This window comes from Rhinoderma darwinii, chromosome 9 (genome assembly GCF_050947455.1).
Source record: "Rhinoderma darwinii isolate aRhiDar2 chromosome 9, aRhiDar2.hap1, whole genome shotgun sequence".
In the NCBI taxonomy this organism is placed as follows: Eukaryota; Metazoa; Chordata; class Amphibia; order Anura; family Rhinodermatidae; genus Rhinoderma; species Rhinoderma darwinii.
In genome coordinates, this window is record NC_134695.1 from 62,974,293 (window position 1) to 62,993,744 (window position 19,452).

Below are 19,452 nucleotides of genomic sequence, written 5' to 3' on the forward strand. Positions count from 1 at the left end.
TTTTTGCCCCTTTTTAAAAAAAAAAAAAAATATGTCATTCATTAAGACTTCCTTCAGGTCCAATACATACAATGGCACCGGGATAAGAGGCACGTTTTCTATATGTTAATTATGAGCGGATGAAGCTAAGTGCCGGCCAATGAAGGGGTTAAAAGACATGTGGTTCTTGGAGACATGGCTAAGATTGACTGCTAGAAAAGTTCAGAGTTCAGCAGTGACAGATCTAAAAACAGATTTCATGGAGTCGTCCTCTTGCCCTGCACCCCCTACAAGACGTAAACTGACACGGTCTCAGTAACTGAGTTGGAGGAAACATTATTGGTGGCTTTAGTCTAACACTTGCTTCATCTTATCTGCTTTAGCCAAGAAATATGTACACACCGACATTATGCGTACGGCTTGTAAACAGTACAAAACCTGGAGTAGTGAATAGCATGTCAACAATGGCGCCGATACTGTATAGAACGCCGCGGTGACTCACAGCACATTGCATAGCAACACATTGTAGGCCTATTCAGCAGCTTCTGAGTTAAACTATGTTTTACCCTCCCCCCCCCCAAAAAAAAGGAATAAAATATTACAGAAATACAAAAAGTTGGCAGCTATAAATTAAATCTTCCTGGACCATATATACATATTTAAATTATTAAATTAAATATTTTACATCAGCTCTTTGCTTTAAAACTTTTTGAAAGTGCACATAGTTCTTTCCCCCTCCCCCGCAGCCCGTTCCAAGGATTTCTCAAGGACTACTGCCGTCAGATCCGAGGTAGGAAATGTGTCAGTGTCATTGTCGGACTAACTCTGTTCCCCTTTTTTGTCCTTCCGTTTTTGCTTAGAGCTATGTACATTCCGGGGTACCGCCTTGATTCGTATGCATTGTAGTTATTTGGAAGAAGCGTTTCCTTGAATTTGCAGTCATCTGTGAAATATTTCTGTAAGAAAAAAAAATTGAAGGCTCATTACATACCGGTCATCAATAACGTTACGTCTTAACTTGGCCATATACAGTGGGTAAATTGGGGGTGGCCCAACCGTCCCCCGACATTTGCTCTTTGGTTTCAACATGTCCGATCCTTGTTTGTTTATCCCTTTCTCCATATGGCAATGTGTGTGTATATAGGGGAGTTGGGGGACTTGACTAATGGCCAAATGAGCATTTCCCCAAAAACAATCCTGTGGGTAAGGCCGGTTAATGGTGACCATAGTCAAGAGATACTTCACTGCAGAATATTTGGCAGATACAGACAATTTTGGTGGGCTCTGCATTCAATATAATGTTTATGATGGGCCATATATATTATATTGCTGGTAAATCCCACCAAAAACGTTCTCATGTCATTGGCCAGCGTAAACCCTGGTACCTCTGGTTGACACTTATGTCCCGGGGCAGCAAAGGCTAGGACAGGTTAAAATACAACCTGTCCGATCCTTCTTTCCTCTTGACATCAGACACCTGAGGACCATGGGGCGTCCATGATGGTGGCTTCCAAAAAATGTCAGCTTTAAGGGCCTGTTCACACTTCTATTTTAGAGATCGTTTTGATCAGTTAGTACATGTTGACCTTGTAACTATTTGCAATATTAAATAAAGAAAATGGATGCAAAAACGATGCACAATCATACATAGCAAACCCCCTACTCGATGGCCTTTGTTATTGGACAAGTACGAACCCGACAAAAGCAGATTAAGCCCTTATTGGGGCTGCTACTAATAAACAATTAAACTTATACCAGTAAGGACAGCTGCACCGGTATCTTCTGTTTCATCCTACAAATACATTCAGATCTATTTTTTTGCGGAGGGGAACACGTAATGACTCCCTCAGTAGTTGTCTTAGACATGAGCAGCGTGCACTGTTGTCTTCCAAGTTCAAAGACATCATGTATTGTTCAAGGCTTGAAAGGGGTAAGTTCTGTGGAACGGTCCCTTTGAAATTGACTCGTTGCCATGTATATAAATAACTATGTATACCAAATAATCACACTGATTGAATGAGGTTTTTATGGAAATTTTTGTTTTATGTCTCTTTTTTATATATATGCCACTAACCACATTTACTACTAAATATTGTATTGTTTGAAAAGCAATTTTCCAAACTGCTTCAAAGCCTGGGGCCAACAGGGGCCCATATTCCACGTCTGGTGGTCATGTCCCAAGATCAGAACATTTTTGGATCCGAGAATACAGTTTTGCATATTCGGGTCATTAACAAAATCTTTGAAGAACCTGCAGGGAAAAATTATAATCACCCATTTTCCCCCAACCCAATTGTTACCAGATATTTTTTGATTTCTACATTAATAATGGCCCAAATAAAAAAAATTAAATAAATAAAAATGGCAAATTGTAAACTTATACAATGGCTAAAGCAGAAACTTATATGAATATGAAAAAGGGCGTCTCAGGAATGTAAGGTAGAAGCTCAACTAGCACTCCCCCCATTATTTTTGCTTTTTTACTATTTATGTTTTATGACTTTTTTCCCTTAATTATTGAGCTATTATTACATTTTTAGCGCTAGATAAGGTTTGTCCCTTTGTTTTCGCATTGGTTCATTATAACTATGGTCATTGATATTGTATATGGGATAGATTTTGTGTTGACATTTTTTTTTTTTTTTTTTTATATTTACGTGATAGACCCAAAACTCTGACCAACATAATAAATGCCATCTTACAATGTACTTTATTCTTCATAAGATAATTTTTTTCAAACCTTTAAATCATTTATATCACTTGAAACCACTTTTTTGAAGGTTCATTGAATTCCCTAATAATTGCATCCATTAAAAACAACCACCAGGAAGCTGGCCATAGGGGCCCTGCACGCGTATGTTTTACGGATCTGTGTGGTATGGATCCATAATACAACTTCTATGGGCCAATACCGTACCTCCACCTGCCTCTGTTTTTAAAAATTGCAGCATTTTCCAACTTACGCCGTAATAGAAGCTTTTCTTCAAGGGAAAAATACAGTGCCTATGGAAGGAACCATATGGCGGCACACAGGGTGTCTATAGCTTCATAATACATTTCTCAACATTGAAATTGAAACGCCAAGAAGGACAAGCCGTAAAGTTATTCAAATCGAGGAAGTAGCAGGTGTCGCTAAGATCTGAAAATGATCGAATTTTCAAGCACCGAGCTCCAATCTGTGGCATGTCGGAGGGGGGGGGGGGGCATAAAAGTCAGATTGAAAGCAACATTTTTTAACCACATGAAACCTCAAAAATCGGATCAAGTGGTGTGGGATGTTTGTGTGATGTCTCCTGTTCGTCGATGTCACAGGTATCGCCACCTGTCGCAAACTGAGATGGACAGAACTGAGACACCTTGGTATAACACTCCGGCAGATCGCTACGCGCCTAGGCCAATGAAGTGTCCCAGAAGCCGTTTTTTAACAGTCCATGCCAGGCCGCATGTTTCTCGTGCTACTGTGAGCAGCCTGCGTGGCCTAAACGTGCTACCATGGCCTGCAGCGCCTCCGGACTTGTCTCCCATCGAGCACATCTGGGACGTCATTGGTCACCAATTGCAAAGTGAGCTGCCAGAAGCCAATCTTGATGATTTGCGTGCCCAAGTGCATTCTGCGTGGCATAACATTCGTCAGACAACTATTAATAACCTCATTGATAGCACGCCAAGGTGTGTAAGTGCGTGGATTTATCATACTCGATACCGAATGAATGAAGATGTTTGGAATATTTTGTTTCCATTTGTTTATCATTTGCATATCATTAACATGTCTATCCATCCTGTGATTTCCACAATTCCAAAACTTTTCCTTCTTGGTGTTTTGCGATTTCAATGTTGAGCAGTGTATGAAATCGTAATGGGCTGCCATGTAATTGACCCTAATTAACATTGTAACTTGTGGATCCAAAAACTTTAAGGTCCAATTGTCATTCTCAAAATCAATTTCTCTTTTATGCCCAGATAGTACAGAACCTAATGAAAACCACAGTCCGCTGGCTCGCCCACATTCCCCATGGTCCAGGTGGTAGAACTGCTGGTGGTTTGTCAGCAATACCATTTAATAGCACTTCTGTAACCAGGATGGTCTCTACATAAAGATGGAGGCAGCAACGGAGTTTCCCTTAAAGGCTATGTAAACCTTCGAAAGTGATTTTTTTTTTTCATAAAAAGGTTAATCAGTGTGTTTTGTGCAACTTTATAATTAGTTTTTATTTAAAAAAATAGTTTTACTTTTTGAGATACATGCACTTTGTATCCTATATACAGAGCAGCTGTATCTTACGCTGAATCCTGTACGCGTCAGGTCCGTGAGACTGACGGTTTTGGAGTCAGCGGGTCCTGCGTGTCTCTGACACACAGGATCCACCTGTTATCCATCACATCTAAGTTCATCATTTGGATGTGATCGATTACATTTGGATCCTGCGTGTCCGACCCGGTGAAACTGAACTCGTCAGTCCTGCGGACCTGACGGGTACAGAATTCAGCGTAAGATACAGATGCTCTGTATACAGGATACAAAGCAGCTGTATCTCAAAAAGTAGAAATTATTTTTAATAAAAACCAATTATAAAGTTGCACAAAACACACTGATAGACATTTTTATAAAACAAAAATCGCTTTCGAAGGTGCAGATAGCCTTTAAGTAGCCTGCCCTGCTGAATATGGGCCTGTGCATGAATCTCTCCACTTCCCAATCTCTCAGTATGGAAGTCTGATTTTTCTATATAGGATAAATGATTATGCGCCTGATAAAATAAGATTTACAGCGTGAATGGCCTCCAGGTATCTGATCCACGTCCACCAGAGAAGATTAATTAAATGACGAGGCTGGCAATGCTAGGAATGGCATGTACTCTCAAGTATGCAAGTGGTAGCTTGGAATAACTCCCCTTACGTATTAAATGTACCACACAGTATTACTGACCCCATGTAACAGGGTGTTCTGCTCCCAAGTCCTAATTGTAGCCTTATAGAGAAGTTCATTGTATGTCCTAACCTTGCTATGCAAATTCAGACAGCAGAGGGCCCCATGCAAGAACTCTATAAGGGCCCCTTGGTCTCCTCTAGCCCATCTTAGAGCAGCCCCTATGTGTCTGACAGTCCACCAGTACTTGTGAGCCATATAAATCTTTAGCTGCAGACCCTCACATGCAATGGACAGTAGTACGCTGGTGTAAGATGGCGGTGAGCCCCCTTTTCTCCCGGGCCCTGGTTGCACGTATGAGACCATCAGTTCTTTCCGTATCCATTTTCTCCAGTCTATACTCTCGACCTTCATTTTTCTGATTAGTCTTTCTACATCTCACGACATTATATACTAGTCATAAATATGTAAAGAATGTATGAACTTACTGATCCATATAGCTTTCCTTTCCCATTCATGGCAACAAATTGTCCACTTTTTACACCATACAGACTCACCACTCCAACTTCTACAGGGGAGATTTCCAACAAACCTGAAATATAAAAATTATTGAAATTATTATGGGTCCACTGGTTTTAAAATAAGCTTCACCCCCTTGTCCCATCCCCATTTTAATATTAGATCTTTTTTTTTTAACTTTAAGCTCATCTATCTATCTATCTATCTATCTATCTATCTATCTATCTATCTATCTATCTATCTATCTAATATATATCTCCTATCTATCTATCTATCTATCTATCTATCTATCTATCTATCTATCTATCTATCTATCTATCTATCTATCTATCTATCTATCATCTATCTATCTATCTATCTATCTATCTATCTATCTATCTATCTATCTATCTATCTATCTATCTATCTATCTATCTATCTATCTATCTATCTATCTATTATCTATCTATCTATCTATCTATCTATCTATCTATCTATCTATCTATCTATCTATCTATCTATCTATCTATCTATCTATCTATCTATTATCTATCTATCTATCTATCTATCTATCTATCTATCTATCTATCTATCTATCTATCTATCTATCTATCTATCTATCTATCTATCTATCTATCTATCATCTATCTATCTATCTATCTATCTATCTATCTATCTATCTATCTATCTATCTATCTATCTATCTATCTATCTATCTATCTATCTATCTATCTATCTATCTATCTATCTATCTATCTATCTATCTCATATCTGTCTGTCTATCCATCTATCTGTATGTCTAATAAACCTACAGAAGTAACTAGTCTGATTCCATCAATATAAATATAAAATGTACAAATTTTATTAATGTATAAATCTAAAAACATACATGTAAAAAGTAGAGATGACAACCACAAAACGTGGCAGAATTGGGGCCAGGCAACAAATGGTGGGTACATAGGCATAAATATGCATTAGATAAAAACAGTCTCCAAAACGGAATAAAACTTGTAATTCAGTATTACCACAATGTCTGTATACAAATGGTATCAAATGGTTTTCACTAGCAACATGTAATATCACTGCAGGTGTATACAGCGTATCTAGGACATAGAGGAATGCATCTGCGTCAGTGCTCCGTTCCGGAGCTTTCTGTCGGAACGGAGCCCTGACTGACACAAACTGAGACCAAAGGTTTCCGTTTCCATCACCATTGATTTCAATAGTCGATTACGGTATTAATCCCATCAAAACTACAGAATCCCTGCACAACGGAGACAAACGCAAACCATTGACACTGGATCCGTCACCATTGAAATCAATGGTGATGGAAACGGAAACCTACGGTTTCAGTTTGTGTCAGTCAGTGCTCCGTTCCGACGGAAAGCTCAGATGGAACGTCGGAACGAAGCCTTACTTACCCATAAATAAGTGGGGACTGGCTGCACACCCCGACGCGGGTTTTGGCTATGAAGCCTTCGTCCGGGGGTGGTGTCAGGGATTATAGGTTGCATATACATGGGGGTACACGTGCATATGCATTTGTGTATGTGTGTGCATGGTCCCGTCTTGTGTATGGAATCCACTTACACTTTTGATGTTTTATGGTTTTCTTCATGGTCTTTTGTGAGGATGAACTATTCATACATTATTATAACACATTACACCATTTCATAACACTCAATCTTTATTTATTTATTCATTCATCATGTTTTATCCATTTATATTTTTTATTTTCACACAACACTTAAATATATAATAAATAGAATTATACTTGTTTGTGGCAACAATTAGTCACAATAATAAGACTTACACCATTTATTATTGCATGACATTACACTATTCATTCAATGCCTTCGGCACGTACATTCTTTTGTTGCACTTTTTTTATTGCTTTGTTATTTTTTTGGTTATCACTTGTGTGGGTTTTTTTTGTATACGTTTGCGGCACTATTTTTCAATATTTTCTGTGCTTTTATTTTTATATATGATCTATAGATCCTTTGTATAAGTGAAGTGGATCCTGTGGTTCGGGTCAGACAGGGACAGAAATCTGCATGCGTAATATACATCTACTTAAATCACAATGGCTCTTCTACATATTTATAACATGGTATATTGTGTATATATATATATCTGTACCCTGTAGTATGCATAATTATTGCATATTGTAGAGTACTTTGTATATTGTGGATTATGCGGTATATTTGCTTACTGTTGAACCCTCTATTGTGTATTCTCATCAGTATGTGATTTGGTATAATGTCACTGATGTTTAAGCATTTGACTGGTACTTTGTATGTATTGTCTGTTCCGTCATTTTGGGCATGTATAGTATTAACTATCTTCTGCTTCTTGAATGGGTAGATCATTTCTTTATATACTTTATATACTTCGAAATTGTCTATTGTGAAATATGACTTATTTACATTATGTGCATTTCACTTATTTCACTATCATATTTATATTTCTTTACTGAGCTGCTCCTTACAGATATAATTGGCTAATTTGCGTAATCTGATGGACCTATTGGCATGTGAATACAGATGACTTGCGTTTCTAATGTATTGGACATGCACAGTGTGAATTGTTATTTTCTTTGATCAGCGGAGACATAGTTCTCTGTTCCGGGGCGTTGTGCATTTGCGCATGCGTGCCCCTTTCTTTGCCGTCCACACTCAGCTGTTGTGCCGGAAGTATCATTGCTTCTGTTGTCACTGCTGCGATCCAGATCCGGAGTGACTCATTCATTAATATGTGCCGGCTGAGACGCCTCACAGGTCATTGGTCAGCCATCATATATTAGCCTCGCTTGGACTCCCTGACACTATCCCCGGACGAAGGCTTCATAGTCGAAACGCGTGTCGAGGTGTGTGGCCATGCAGGCTTTTTTCAGTCCCCACTTATTTATGGGTAAGCTACATGCATCTCCTCTATGTCCTAGATACGCTGTATACACCTGCAGTGATAGTGAAAACCATTTGATACAATTTGTATACAGACATAGTGGTTATTACAATTATGCAAATTGCATTATATATAATACAGCGTAGTACAAGTAATACTGAATTACAATTTTTGTTCAGTTTTGGAGACTGTTTTTATCTAATGCATATTTATGCCTATGTACCCACCATTTGTCGCCTGGCCCCCAGGCCAGATTTTGTGGTCGTCTTCTCTACTTTTTATATGTATGTTTTTAGATTTATACATTAATAAAATGTGTACTTTTAAAATTCATATTTGTGGAATCAGACTCGTTTCTTCTATAGGCTTAGTGGTCATATCATGTGAGTTTCGTCTTGTCTGTATGTCTATCTATCTATCTATCTATCTATCTATCTATCTATCTATCTATCTATCTATCTATCTATCTATCTATCTATCATCTATCTATCTATCTATCTATCCATCCATCCATCCATCCATCCATCCATCCATCCATCTATCTATCATCTATCTATCTATCCATCCATCCATCCATCTATCTATCATCTATCTATCCATCCATCCATCATCTATCATCTATCCATCCATCATCTATCTATCTATCTATCTATCTATCTATCTATCTATCTATCTATCTATCTATCTATCTATCTATCTATCTATCTATCTATCTATCTATCTATCCATCTATCCATCCATCCAATACACTTTGAAGATTCTGTATTTCCATCTATTTCACTTGCAGAATATAGCAGGAGAAACCTCAGAAACCAGATAGTCAATGCACTTAGATATTTTCTGCTGACTTTTACCTTTTTGGGTTCTTTTCTACTGTTGAGTACTGCTGGCTTCTGGAGTGCTCTGTCTTCCAGACTTTCCATCACACTACTACATTAGACGCAGAGCTGTGCTATTCCAATGATGTCACTGAGAATACTGTAATTTGAGTGACATCACTTTGTCCTTGTATTTCAGCCATCTCTTCCTGACTAGATATTGATGATACCCGAAGCGAAATAATCCGGTCACATATGCATCCCATATGTGACCGGATTAAATCCTTCTAGTTTATTTCATACAACTACTGTACACCTTTCAGATCTTCACACATTGAGATTCTCTAGTAGCAAACATAAGGGTTGACTGACTGGCATTTGTCATCATGCTGTGTTAACCCAAATCCTATTGTTTCTGTTGAGGAATGAGTAGTGCTAGAGGGCAGGGGGTTAAGTTACTAAGGCTTCGTTCACATCTGCGTCAATGTCCCGTTCTGACGTTTCGTCGGAGCTTCCCGTCAGAACGGGATCCTGACTGAAACAAACGGAAACCATAGATTTCCGCTTGTATCACCATTGATTTCAATGGTGACGGATCCGATGCAAATGGTTTACGTTTGTCTCCGTTGTGTAAGGGTTCCGTCGTTTTGACGGAATGAATAGCGCAGTCGACTACGATATTGATTCCGTCAAAATGACGGAACCCTTGCACAACTGAGACAAATGGATACCATTTGCACCAGATCCGTCACCATTGAAATCAATGGTGATGCAAACGGAAAATGATGGTTTCCGTTTGCTTCAGTCAGGATCCCGTTCTGACGGGAAGCTCCGACGGAACGTCAACGGGACCCTGACGCAGATGTAAACGAAGCCTAACACATGCTTTTTCTGCTGGACATTGTGTCACAAAATTAACTTTTTAAAGATCAGTGGCTTTGAAAGTTCGCATTGTTACAATGTTTTATTGCATTTTAATGCAGTTTAGTCGCCATTTTGATGGGCTTTACAAAATGATTGGAAAATAAAAATAAAATACTGCACAATAGTGCCAAAAATGGACAAATGCCACATGTGGATAGAGCCTATAGCTGAATTCTAGGGCTACATTATGTCGTGTTTCAGTATTGCTATCACTCCATGCGACACTCAATGCGACTTTCATACAACTTGAGTTCTTCGTCTCCCCACAGAAGAAAATGGAAATAAAATATTTAAACTCCTTACGCACGATAATTGTGCCACAGTGTACCCTTCTATTAACTTTTATAGGCTGTGAATCTGCCTCGAAATTCCTTTAGGATTTTTGAGGTAGATCGTTCAATGCAAGTGTTTTTTTAAGTGTTTTAGCCATTTTTTAACGATTTATTTAGGCTTTTTTTTATTAAGCAAATACAAAAACTGCGTCACAAAACGGTCCAAACAAAGGGTGCAGTTTTTTTCCCCTCCTATTGATTTTAATGGAGGTTTAGAGGTGGAATCCGCTCCGAGATAGGGCATGAGGCTTTTTTTTTTTTTTTTTGCGGGCGGTCGAATACTGCCTGGGAAAAAAAAATGCCTCCACCTCCCACTGAAATCAATAGAGGGAGATTTGAGAAGTTTTTTGGCGCTGATTCCAAAACGGTTTCCACGTAAAAAATGCAGTGTGAACTGGGCAGTAGGGCTCATGCAGACAGATGTATCGCAACTCTGTACAAGCTCCAAGCTTTAGGGAGACGTAAAATATACAGCACCCAGAGATGTGTATGGTGCCATACCATGCCAAAGTATGCCTCCAATTTCATACAAACCGTACAGAGTTTTTCCTTTGTCCGGTTCATACGGAACCCAACAGAAAGAAAACCGTAGCATACTCCATCAGGTGCCGATTATGGGAAGTATTTTCTCCTAGGGGAGAATTTCTCCGTAATGTGGGATCTACATGGGCACCAATTTGGCAGCACACAGAATGCCTATGGCTCTGTAATACAGACTGTAGATCAATTCGTTGCTCTTATGAATATTCTTAGTAAATCTGTTTGCTGTGGTTGAATAGATAATATTGATGCTTATCCCTTCGTTAAAAATCTTTGTTTGAGTGACAAGTGTTATTCGATTCTCCAACGTCTGTCAGTCATGCCTGCGCTAATACAGCACCTGACATCTACTCGTGTAGTCTGTGACAGCACAAGCCGGTGATTATCACGGCCTCTTAAGCCTTTATTAGTTCCTCTTGGAAAAATGCAAATAAATGCAGGAACACCGGGATCCCCCCTACACACACTTCTAATGAAACATTAGTGAATGGACAAGGCAAGATCACATATACTGACACTAATCTAGCAGCCTACACTTGTCCCACCAAGCAGAACTCAATCCAGCGGCAGCGTAAATGTCACTTCCCTGTCACTGATTCATGTAATTATAAACTGGAGCTCCGCAAATTTCACCTCCAGCTTAGGAAAATAGCTATAATCAGTTAGACCAGGAAATAGCTTAATAAACAGCAGTGCAGAGGATTACAGGTTTACCTCATTACTCATAGACTCATTGCCGGCGAATTTAATTCTATTAATAACAACATTGTCGACTTAAATGGCTCAATTTCCGAATAAATGAACAAATAATAAAATACTCACTGTATCGGTTTTCATTATGCATCCCATTTATTCTGCCATCTGGTAAAACTTGAATATGAAATCCAATGCCCACGTTGCAGTAAAGCCGGCGCAGCCTCTTGATGCCCAGCAAATAGTCACTTTCTCCGTTTGTTTCTCTCCTCTCTCCAGGGATCCTAGACATTGACCTAGAAAATAGGGACTCCCAGCGTCGGTCCAGCGTGTCATTTCGCTGGGGGTTCAGTAACGGCATGCAGTGCACCGTGCCCAAAACCAGCACCAAGAGCAAGATTGGCACAAGGGCCGATTGAACAGTCATCCTGATCAACGTGGGCACACGTGGTTTAAGGAGTCAATTGCTCTAAAAATACCTCAACTCCAGCTCCACTTATACTTAGATCAAAGAAACCAACTGCTTAGCTCAAAAGGAGGAGTGGTTTTCTGAGTTTGGATGGAGTCTTCTCCAAAGGGGGTTGACTCAAGCAAAGTTTATTCGAACTTGATCTCAACTTGTCTTTAGCTGCTGGAGACTTGTCTGAAGTGTTGATCTTCTCCAACGGCTCAGCCATAGCACTTTAGCCCTGACCACGATATTTATATCCACCTCTGCTCATCCCAGTACAAGCTGACAGACCAGTTACTGCACTGAGCATAGAGGAAGAGGAGGAAGAGTCTCTGAGACATGGGGGTCACTGCACTCAGACTGCAGGAAGACTTCATTCCATTTAGATCAGTGTCGGTATCATACACTCATCTCATGTAGGAGTGGATTCATAGACCTCTATCCATGTACTTACCAAGGAAAAATATATCAATAAAAAAATTAATAAAATAAAAAAAAATAAAAAAAATATACATATAGTTTATTGTCTTTAAGGCTTCGTTCACACCTCTGTTCATGGGTTCCGTCTGAGTTTTCCGTTAGGGGAACCGATAAACTGAACCCTGACTGAAACAAATGGAAACCGTAGGTTTCCGTTTGCATCACCATTGATTTCAACGTTGACAGATCCGGTGCAACTGGTTTCCGTTTGTCACCATTGTGCAAAGGTTCCGACAAAACTGTAGTTGACTGCGCTATTCATTCCGTTAAAACGACGGAACCCTTACACAACAGGGACAAACGGAAACCATTTGCACCGGATCCGTCACCATTGAAATCAATGACGATGCAAACGGAAACCCATAGTTTCCGTTTGTTTCAGTTTGGATTCTTTTCATGGGTTCCCCTGATGGAAAGCTCAGACGGAACCCATGAACGGAGTCCCGACGCAGATGTGAACGAAGCCTAAAGGGATTATACGGGGACCAAAAATTATTAGCAGCGTAGTCCCTGCAGTATGTGATACACTCGCTAATATACATTCCGGTCCCCCGTCACGCTGATTCTGAGATTTTCATAGATTTCAATAGTGCTGCCGGGGGACCTGATGTCTAGTTGCACAGTCTTCTTTGTGGATGATACGACTATAATCTATGTACTACTGCTTGTACATAATGTACAGTGGGGCCGGTCACATGACGAAGAGTCGTATCATCCACAAAGAAGACTGTGCAACTAGACCTCCGGTCCCCCGGTAGCGCTATTGAAATCTATGAAAATCTCAGAATCAGCGTGACGGGGGACCAGAATGTATATTAGCGAGTGCACTCACATACTGCAGGGACTACAATGCTAATAATTTTCTGTCACTGCATAACCCCTTTAATCTGGCATCAATGGGGTCTGACACGTGCCAGATTATAAAATATTCTGGACAGTGGAGTATCTATGTAGTGTACAGATTGATATTACACCGGACCTTGGATCCTGAGGGGGCACAAAATGTCTAGTACTATTAAAGATACATAATGTGGGGTAGGGGTTCTTGCAAGAGATCTGCTACTATAAGGCGCTGTTCATATCTGTGTCTCCGTCAAGGGAGCAGAACAACAGAAATGGCGGAAACGCAGGCTACGTTGAACAACTGAGATAACTGGCGTCCGATGGATACCTTTGACATTAATGGGTGCCGTTGGAGTGTCGGTGGATTTACCAGAAGCAATAGCATGCTGCGTTATTGTTTCCGGTATTTTTGGCGAAATCTGCGGCAGAGGCCCTACCAGAGCCTTCAACGAAGAGGTGAACAGGCCCTAACTACACGTCGGATCTGTTGACGGACCCCATTAACCTTTACCGGGAGTCCGTCAGGTTTATGGTATTTTTGGCGGCAAGAATAGCGCTACAGACTACAGTAGCGTTAAAATTACAAGACGCCCAGAAGAAATCTAACCTATAATGGGAGCCTGTCAGGTTTTTGGTATTTTTGGCGGCAAGAATAGTGCTACCGGTTACCCTGCCGTTATAATTACGAGAAACCCCGAATGAAACCTAGTATTGAAAATGTGAACAGCAATCAGAGGTATTTCCTAACTGATTCTTTCTTGAGAAGTACCGGATTATCAGACCTTCTGGAATATTGGATGCTGGAATTAAGGATTCTCACTCTATCTATACATATGGGGGGGGGGGGGGTGTAAGGTTGGATTGTGTCGAGCCTTTTAATCTACAATAAAAACCTATTGCTGGGCTGTTTATGGTCGCATGCATTTCATCCTGGGCAGACAGAATCCACAAGTGTTTGTTTTAAAGTCCTCCCGAAACTAGCAGGAACAACAAGAGTGCGGAATCTGGAGGTGTGAAGACCTGGAGCCTTCCCCAAACCTGTACATTTCTTTCACTGTGCAATCCGCAATTACTGGCATCTATAGGGTTATTTCTAGCAGGACATTCAGCCGTCCTTCTCACCAGTGATTCTAAATAAAGATGGCCGCAGACGTAACGCTGATTGTTAACGATCCGACCGTAAAAGACGATCGTTAACGTTGTTATTTATATCTGTGGTCGGAATGATATTTGGAACATTGGAAACATTGGGATCTTAATGTAAGTCTTTTATGACAAGCTGATCCCGATGGTAAAAAATATTGAAGTCCTAACCAGAACAAGGGCAAATCTTCCCGCCTAAAACCACCTTAGGGCCTCATGCACACTTCCATATTGTATGGATTCGCATTGACTGTTATGGATCCATACAGTAACTCTGTGCACCTCAGATTTTCAATATTACGCAGGTTTACAGGTACAGTGCCTTGTAGTGCCTCATTTAATAAATGGATTTAGTAAATTGTCATGTCAGCTTCATTGAGATGGTTCCTCCTCACCAAGGCGGGTGTAGTGAGGAGGATCTGGGGGTTCGGGTTCTCACAATCGGTGGGGGTCCCATCAATCAGACAATTATCAGCTGTGGATAGGTGATAATTGTCGATTCTGGGACAACCCAAGAAGGGGAGAGATGCTGGTACAGCGTTTGCCTGGTGCGCCAGTATTAATAAATCCCCCGCGGACCCATTTATCAAAACTGCCTGGTAGAAAAATGGACGTTTTTGCCCATAGCAACCAATCAGAGCTCAGCTTCTATTTCTTAAACTGCTCTAGGAAAATGAAAGCTGCGCTGTGATTGGTTGCTATGGGCAACCAGCTTATACATTCATACCTAAACATATACTGTGAGCAAGTGTAATGCCAGCACCGCTGTTACCTTATCAGATTTACATACAGCGCTATTTTACCTGTCAAACACCACGACAAAACCCGACCAACTTCATTTTAAGTCAATGGGGTCCGTCGGTCGCCGCTGATGTATGATGGATTTAGCACTGCGTCATGTTCTCTTGTACATAGAAACCATGATACAGATGTGGACAGAGGCTAAGGTATTGAAGAGATTTACAAAGCAAAATGCACATCTATCGTAAATTGTGCCAAAAATAATGGCGTACACTCCTTGCGCCAAATTTATTATGTGTTTGTTAACACTACCCCAACAGTTTTGAAACTTTTTTGACCAAGTGGCATGGCTAAGGCCTAATTCCCACATCGTTTTTTGGCGTGGTTTTTGAGACGGAAACTGCGTGGAAACCCCAACCAAGAAACGGCCGAATTCTCCTCCCTTTGATTTCAATGGGAGGCGGGAGTGTTTTTTTCCCGTGAGCGGAAAAAAACGCTTGTGGAAAAAAAGCGTCATGCCCTTTCTTCAGGCGTTTCCGCCTCTGACCTCCCATTGACTTCAATGGGAGGGCAGAGCAAGTGGTTTTCACAGCGTTTTTTGCTCGCAGCACTCAGTGGCCGCAGCCAAAAAATGCCGCAAAAAACACGGCAGAGAGAGTGCAGGTCAAAATCTGCCTCAAAATTACAGAATTTTGAGTCCGATTTGTCTGCCCGCAAAAATATTGGTGTATATGTATGTAAGACATGAGGTGGCACAATGAAGAGAAAGTCGCCTATCATGCCTAATGTGCTAGATGTATCATGCCCGCATGTGCCGTCATGGTAAATATGTCGTAATTTTAAGCATTTTTGCAGACTCACACCGCGCTTGTTGTGTTTGTTTAGCGCCGGGAAATATTCTGAACGGGTCCAAAGACCCGTATGGGCCCGACGGATGCCAAAAGAGTGCCTTTTTGGCATCCACCCATCAGCTATATGTCAGTATGCTGTATGAAAAAGCATAGCCTGCTGCGCTTTCCAATACATGTGCCCCCCCCCCCCCGAATAAATGTATATCGCACAACATACGTTTTTTTCTTTTACAGTGGTGGCCTATGGACGACCTATGCATCTATATGCTACACAGTGGCACACATCTGAGCTTTAGGTTAGGCGCATACGTCAGGAGATTTTCCCAGTGTTTGCGCTGAACGTAAAGGCAAAATGCAATGTGAACAGAGCCCTATAATGGCTGTCCAAGAATATCCAACCAATAAGATCCTCTCAGAACTTTCTCCACGTATATTTATACATCTCCACCTGTTGGGTGGCAGTTCCATATACGGGCAATATACATGACGTAAGCAGGTTTATAGAGTTATGGCTAATTATAGTATCTTATACAGATGTAGCAGAGCTGATTTTGTTACCCGCAGTCCTTTAAGATAGAGAACCACTGATAACACATATAATATCGCTATAAGTTGACAAACTCAGCTCTGCTACATCTCTACATGTCTTAATTGACAAAATAAATGGGATGATGACATCTTTTTAGTTCACATCTTCATAATTATCAGTCAATACGCTTCTCTGTGTGTCTCGACTATTCATGGTCTACACCTTCCAGTGCATTTCTTCTTGTGTCATTAGCTCGCTCTATTTCGGTGAATGACCCACATTTCTTGCACTTGTTCTCTCCTCTACTTGCATAAACAAATACTTATTGTTGTAGGGACAATGGGTTGCAATTCTGCAAGAAAGATCGATGTACATGAGCGTGTGCACATATCACAGGAATAATTACAATAATTGATTACATTTACACGTGTAAGTGCATAATCTCTATGCGCATCCTTTTTCCGTAATTTATGACTTGTAGGACAATATTGAACGCTCCCTGTAATCGGTTGCATCAACATAAAAAAATTCATATATTTAATCTGTAGATTATCTGGAAAACATAATCCCGAAAAGAGTCAAATTAAGGCTAAAAATAAAACTATATGATTATTAAGGGGAATATTACAGGAAAAATCTGACCAAACTGGAATTTTTGGTTAAAAATTCTGTCAAAGGAGTTTTCCCATCATAGTAAGCTATGGAAAATATTGCTAGGATATGCCATAACTTACTTAAATGTGGGAGTTCGACCACTAGGACTCTCTCCCGATCCGTAGTATTAGGGTTAGACTGGCCCACCAAAGTACTAGAGCAGGGGTCTCAAACTCGGCCGGATAAGTGGGCCGCATATAGAATAAATGGGAAGTTGACGGGCCGCATTACTTTCAAATTTGATCCAATACAAAATTATTGTTAATCAATTAGTTATTTGAACTACTATAACACTACATTACCATAATAATAGCGCTAGGTTAAAATTTGAGATATTTCTCCACGTGCTTATTTCAACAATCCAGCTTTCCAGTTTAAGTGTCGCTAAATGCAGTCCGGCGGCTCAGTTAGCACACATGTCAAGATTGGGCAGCCCCTTTTTAGATAGTGCCGCAGTGCCCTCGGTGGATGCTGCCGCAGTGCCCTCTGTGGATGCTGCCGCAGTGCCCTCTGTGGATGCTGCCGCAGTGCCCTCTGTAGATAAGGCCACAGTGCCCTCTGTAGATAATGCAACACACCCCTAGATAATGCCAGTGTCCTCTTCAGATACTGCCACACACCCACTTGTAGATAATGCCACAGTGCCCTCTGTAGAGGCTGCCACAGTGCCCTCTGTAGAGGCTGCCACAGTGCCCTCTGTAGAGGCTGCAACAGTGCCCTCTGTAGAGGCTGCCACAGTGCCCTCTGTAGATGCTGCCACAGTGCCCTCTGTACATTCTGCCACAGTGCCCTCTGTAGATTCTGCCACAGTGCCCTCTGCAGATGCTGCCACAGTGATGTCAGGGGCTTGCCCAGAGCTGGATTCCCAGAGCAGAGCCGCTTCTGGCACTCTGCCTGGGATTCCAGCTCTGCTCCTGACATCACTGTCCATATATGGACAGAGATGTCAGGGGCAACCCCAGAGCTGGAGTCCAAGGCAGAGCGCTAGTAGGCTCTTCCTGGGACTCCAGCTGTGCTCCTGACATCACTGGGACTCCTGCTCTGGGGAAGCCCCTGACATCATTGTCGATGTATGGACAGCGATGTCAGAGGCTTCCCCAGAGTCCCGGAGCAGAGCCGATAATAGCGCTCTGCCCGGGACTCCGCTCTGGGGAAGACCCTGACACACTGTCCATATATGGGCAGCGATGTCAGGAAATTCCACAGAATCCCGGAGCAGAGCCGATAATAGCGCTCTGCCCGGGACTCCGCTCTGGGGAAGACCCTGACACACTGTCCATATATGGGCAGATATGTCAGGGAATTCCGCAGTGTCCCGGAGCAGAGCCTATACTAGCGCTCTGCCCGGGACTCCGCTCTGGGGAAGACCCTGACACACTGTCCACATATGGGCAGCGATGTCAGGGAATTCCACAGAGTCCCAGAGCAGAGCCGACACCAGCGCTCTGCTCGGGACTCCGGCTCTGGGGAAGCCCCAGACATCGCTGTTCATATGCGGACAGCGATGTCAGGGAATTCCACAGAGTCCAGGAGCAGAGCCGACACCAGCGCTCTGCTCCGCTCTGGGCAAGACCCTGACACACTGTCCATATATGGGCAGCGATGTCAGGGAATTCCACAGAGTCCCGGAGCAGAGCCTGTACTAGCGCTCTGCCTGGGACTCCGGCTCTGGGAAAGCCCCAGACATCGCTGTTCATATGTGGACTTTTTGGTCCCATTATTGTTTCAAAGCCTTAGCCCATCATAGGATCTTCTGGTGAGCCGGTCCAACGGTGCCAAGAAATGTCAAAAACGGTATAAACTTCTAATAGTCCAACACCATTGGTAAGAAACAGGTGCAATAAATGGCTGTCACCTTGGTTGCCACTTATCTCCATGGAAGCCAGGGTATGTGACAGGAAACATCTATCTTGTTGGATCCTTGTGGTCAGGTTCTACCATGAACTGCAACCATTAGATTGTCCTCCCAACCTGTCAAAATCTAATATTTCACCTGTCGGTGACTGAATGCCTTTCCAACATATATAGACACCTTCTATGTATTAAATATCTTTACGTAATTTGGGGCTGGTAGTGGAACGTAATCTTTTCAGTCATTTTTTTGTGACCATATGTCATTGATATTGTGCCCAGTTACCAGGGGTGGGTGGTGGGGAGGGTGAAACTTCGGAATGTAACTTTTGATCTTTTTTTGATTGCTGA

The 19,452-nt window shown here is 41.5% G+C and overlaps 1 protein-coding gene across 1 annotated transcript; it reads right to left on the reverse strand.

Moving 5' to 3' along the window:
- Positions 1 to 758: 758 nt before the first annotated feature.
- FGF4 (fibroblast growth factor 4) lies at positions 759 to 11,985 on the reverse strand. The gene is made up of 3 exons (XM_075837035.1): positions 11,688 to 11,985; positions 5,335 to 5,438; positions 759 to 935 (listed from the first exon to the last, which is right to left on the reverse strand). Exons 1-3 carry the CDS (start codon positions 11,983 to 11,985, stop codon positions 759 to 761), a joined length of 579 nt encoding a protein of 192 aa, XP_075693150.1.
- Between the last annotated feature and the right edge of the window lie 7,467 nt (positions 11,986 to 19,452).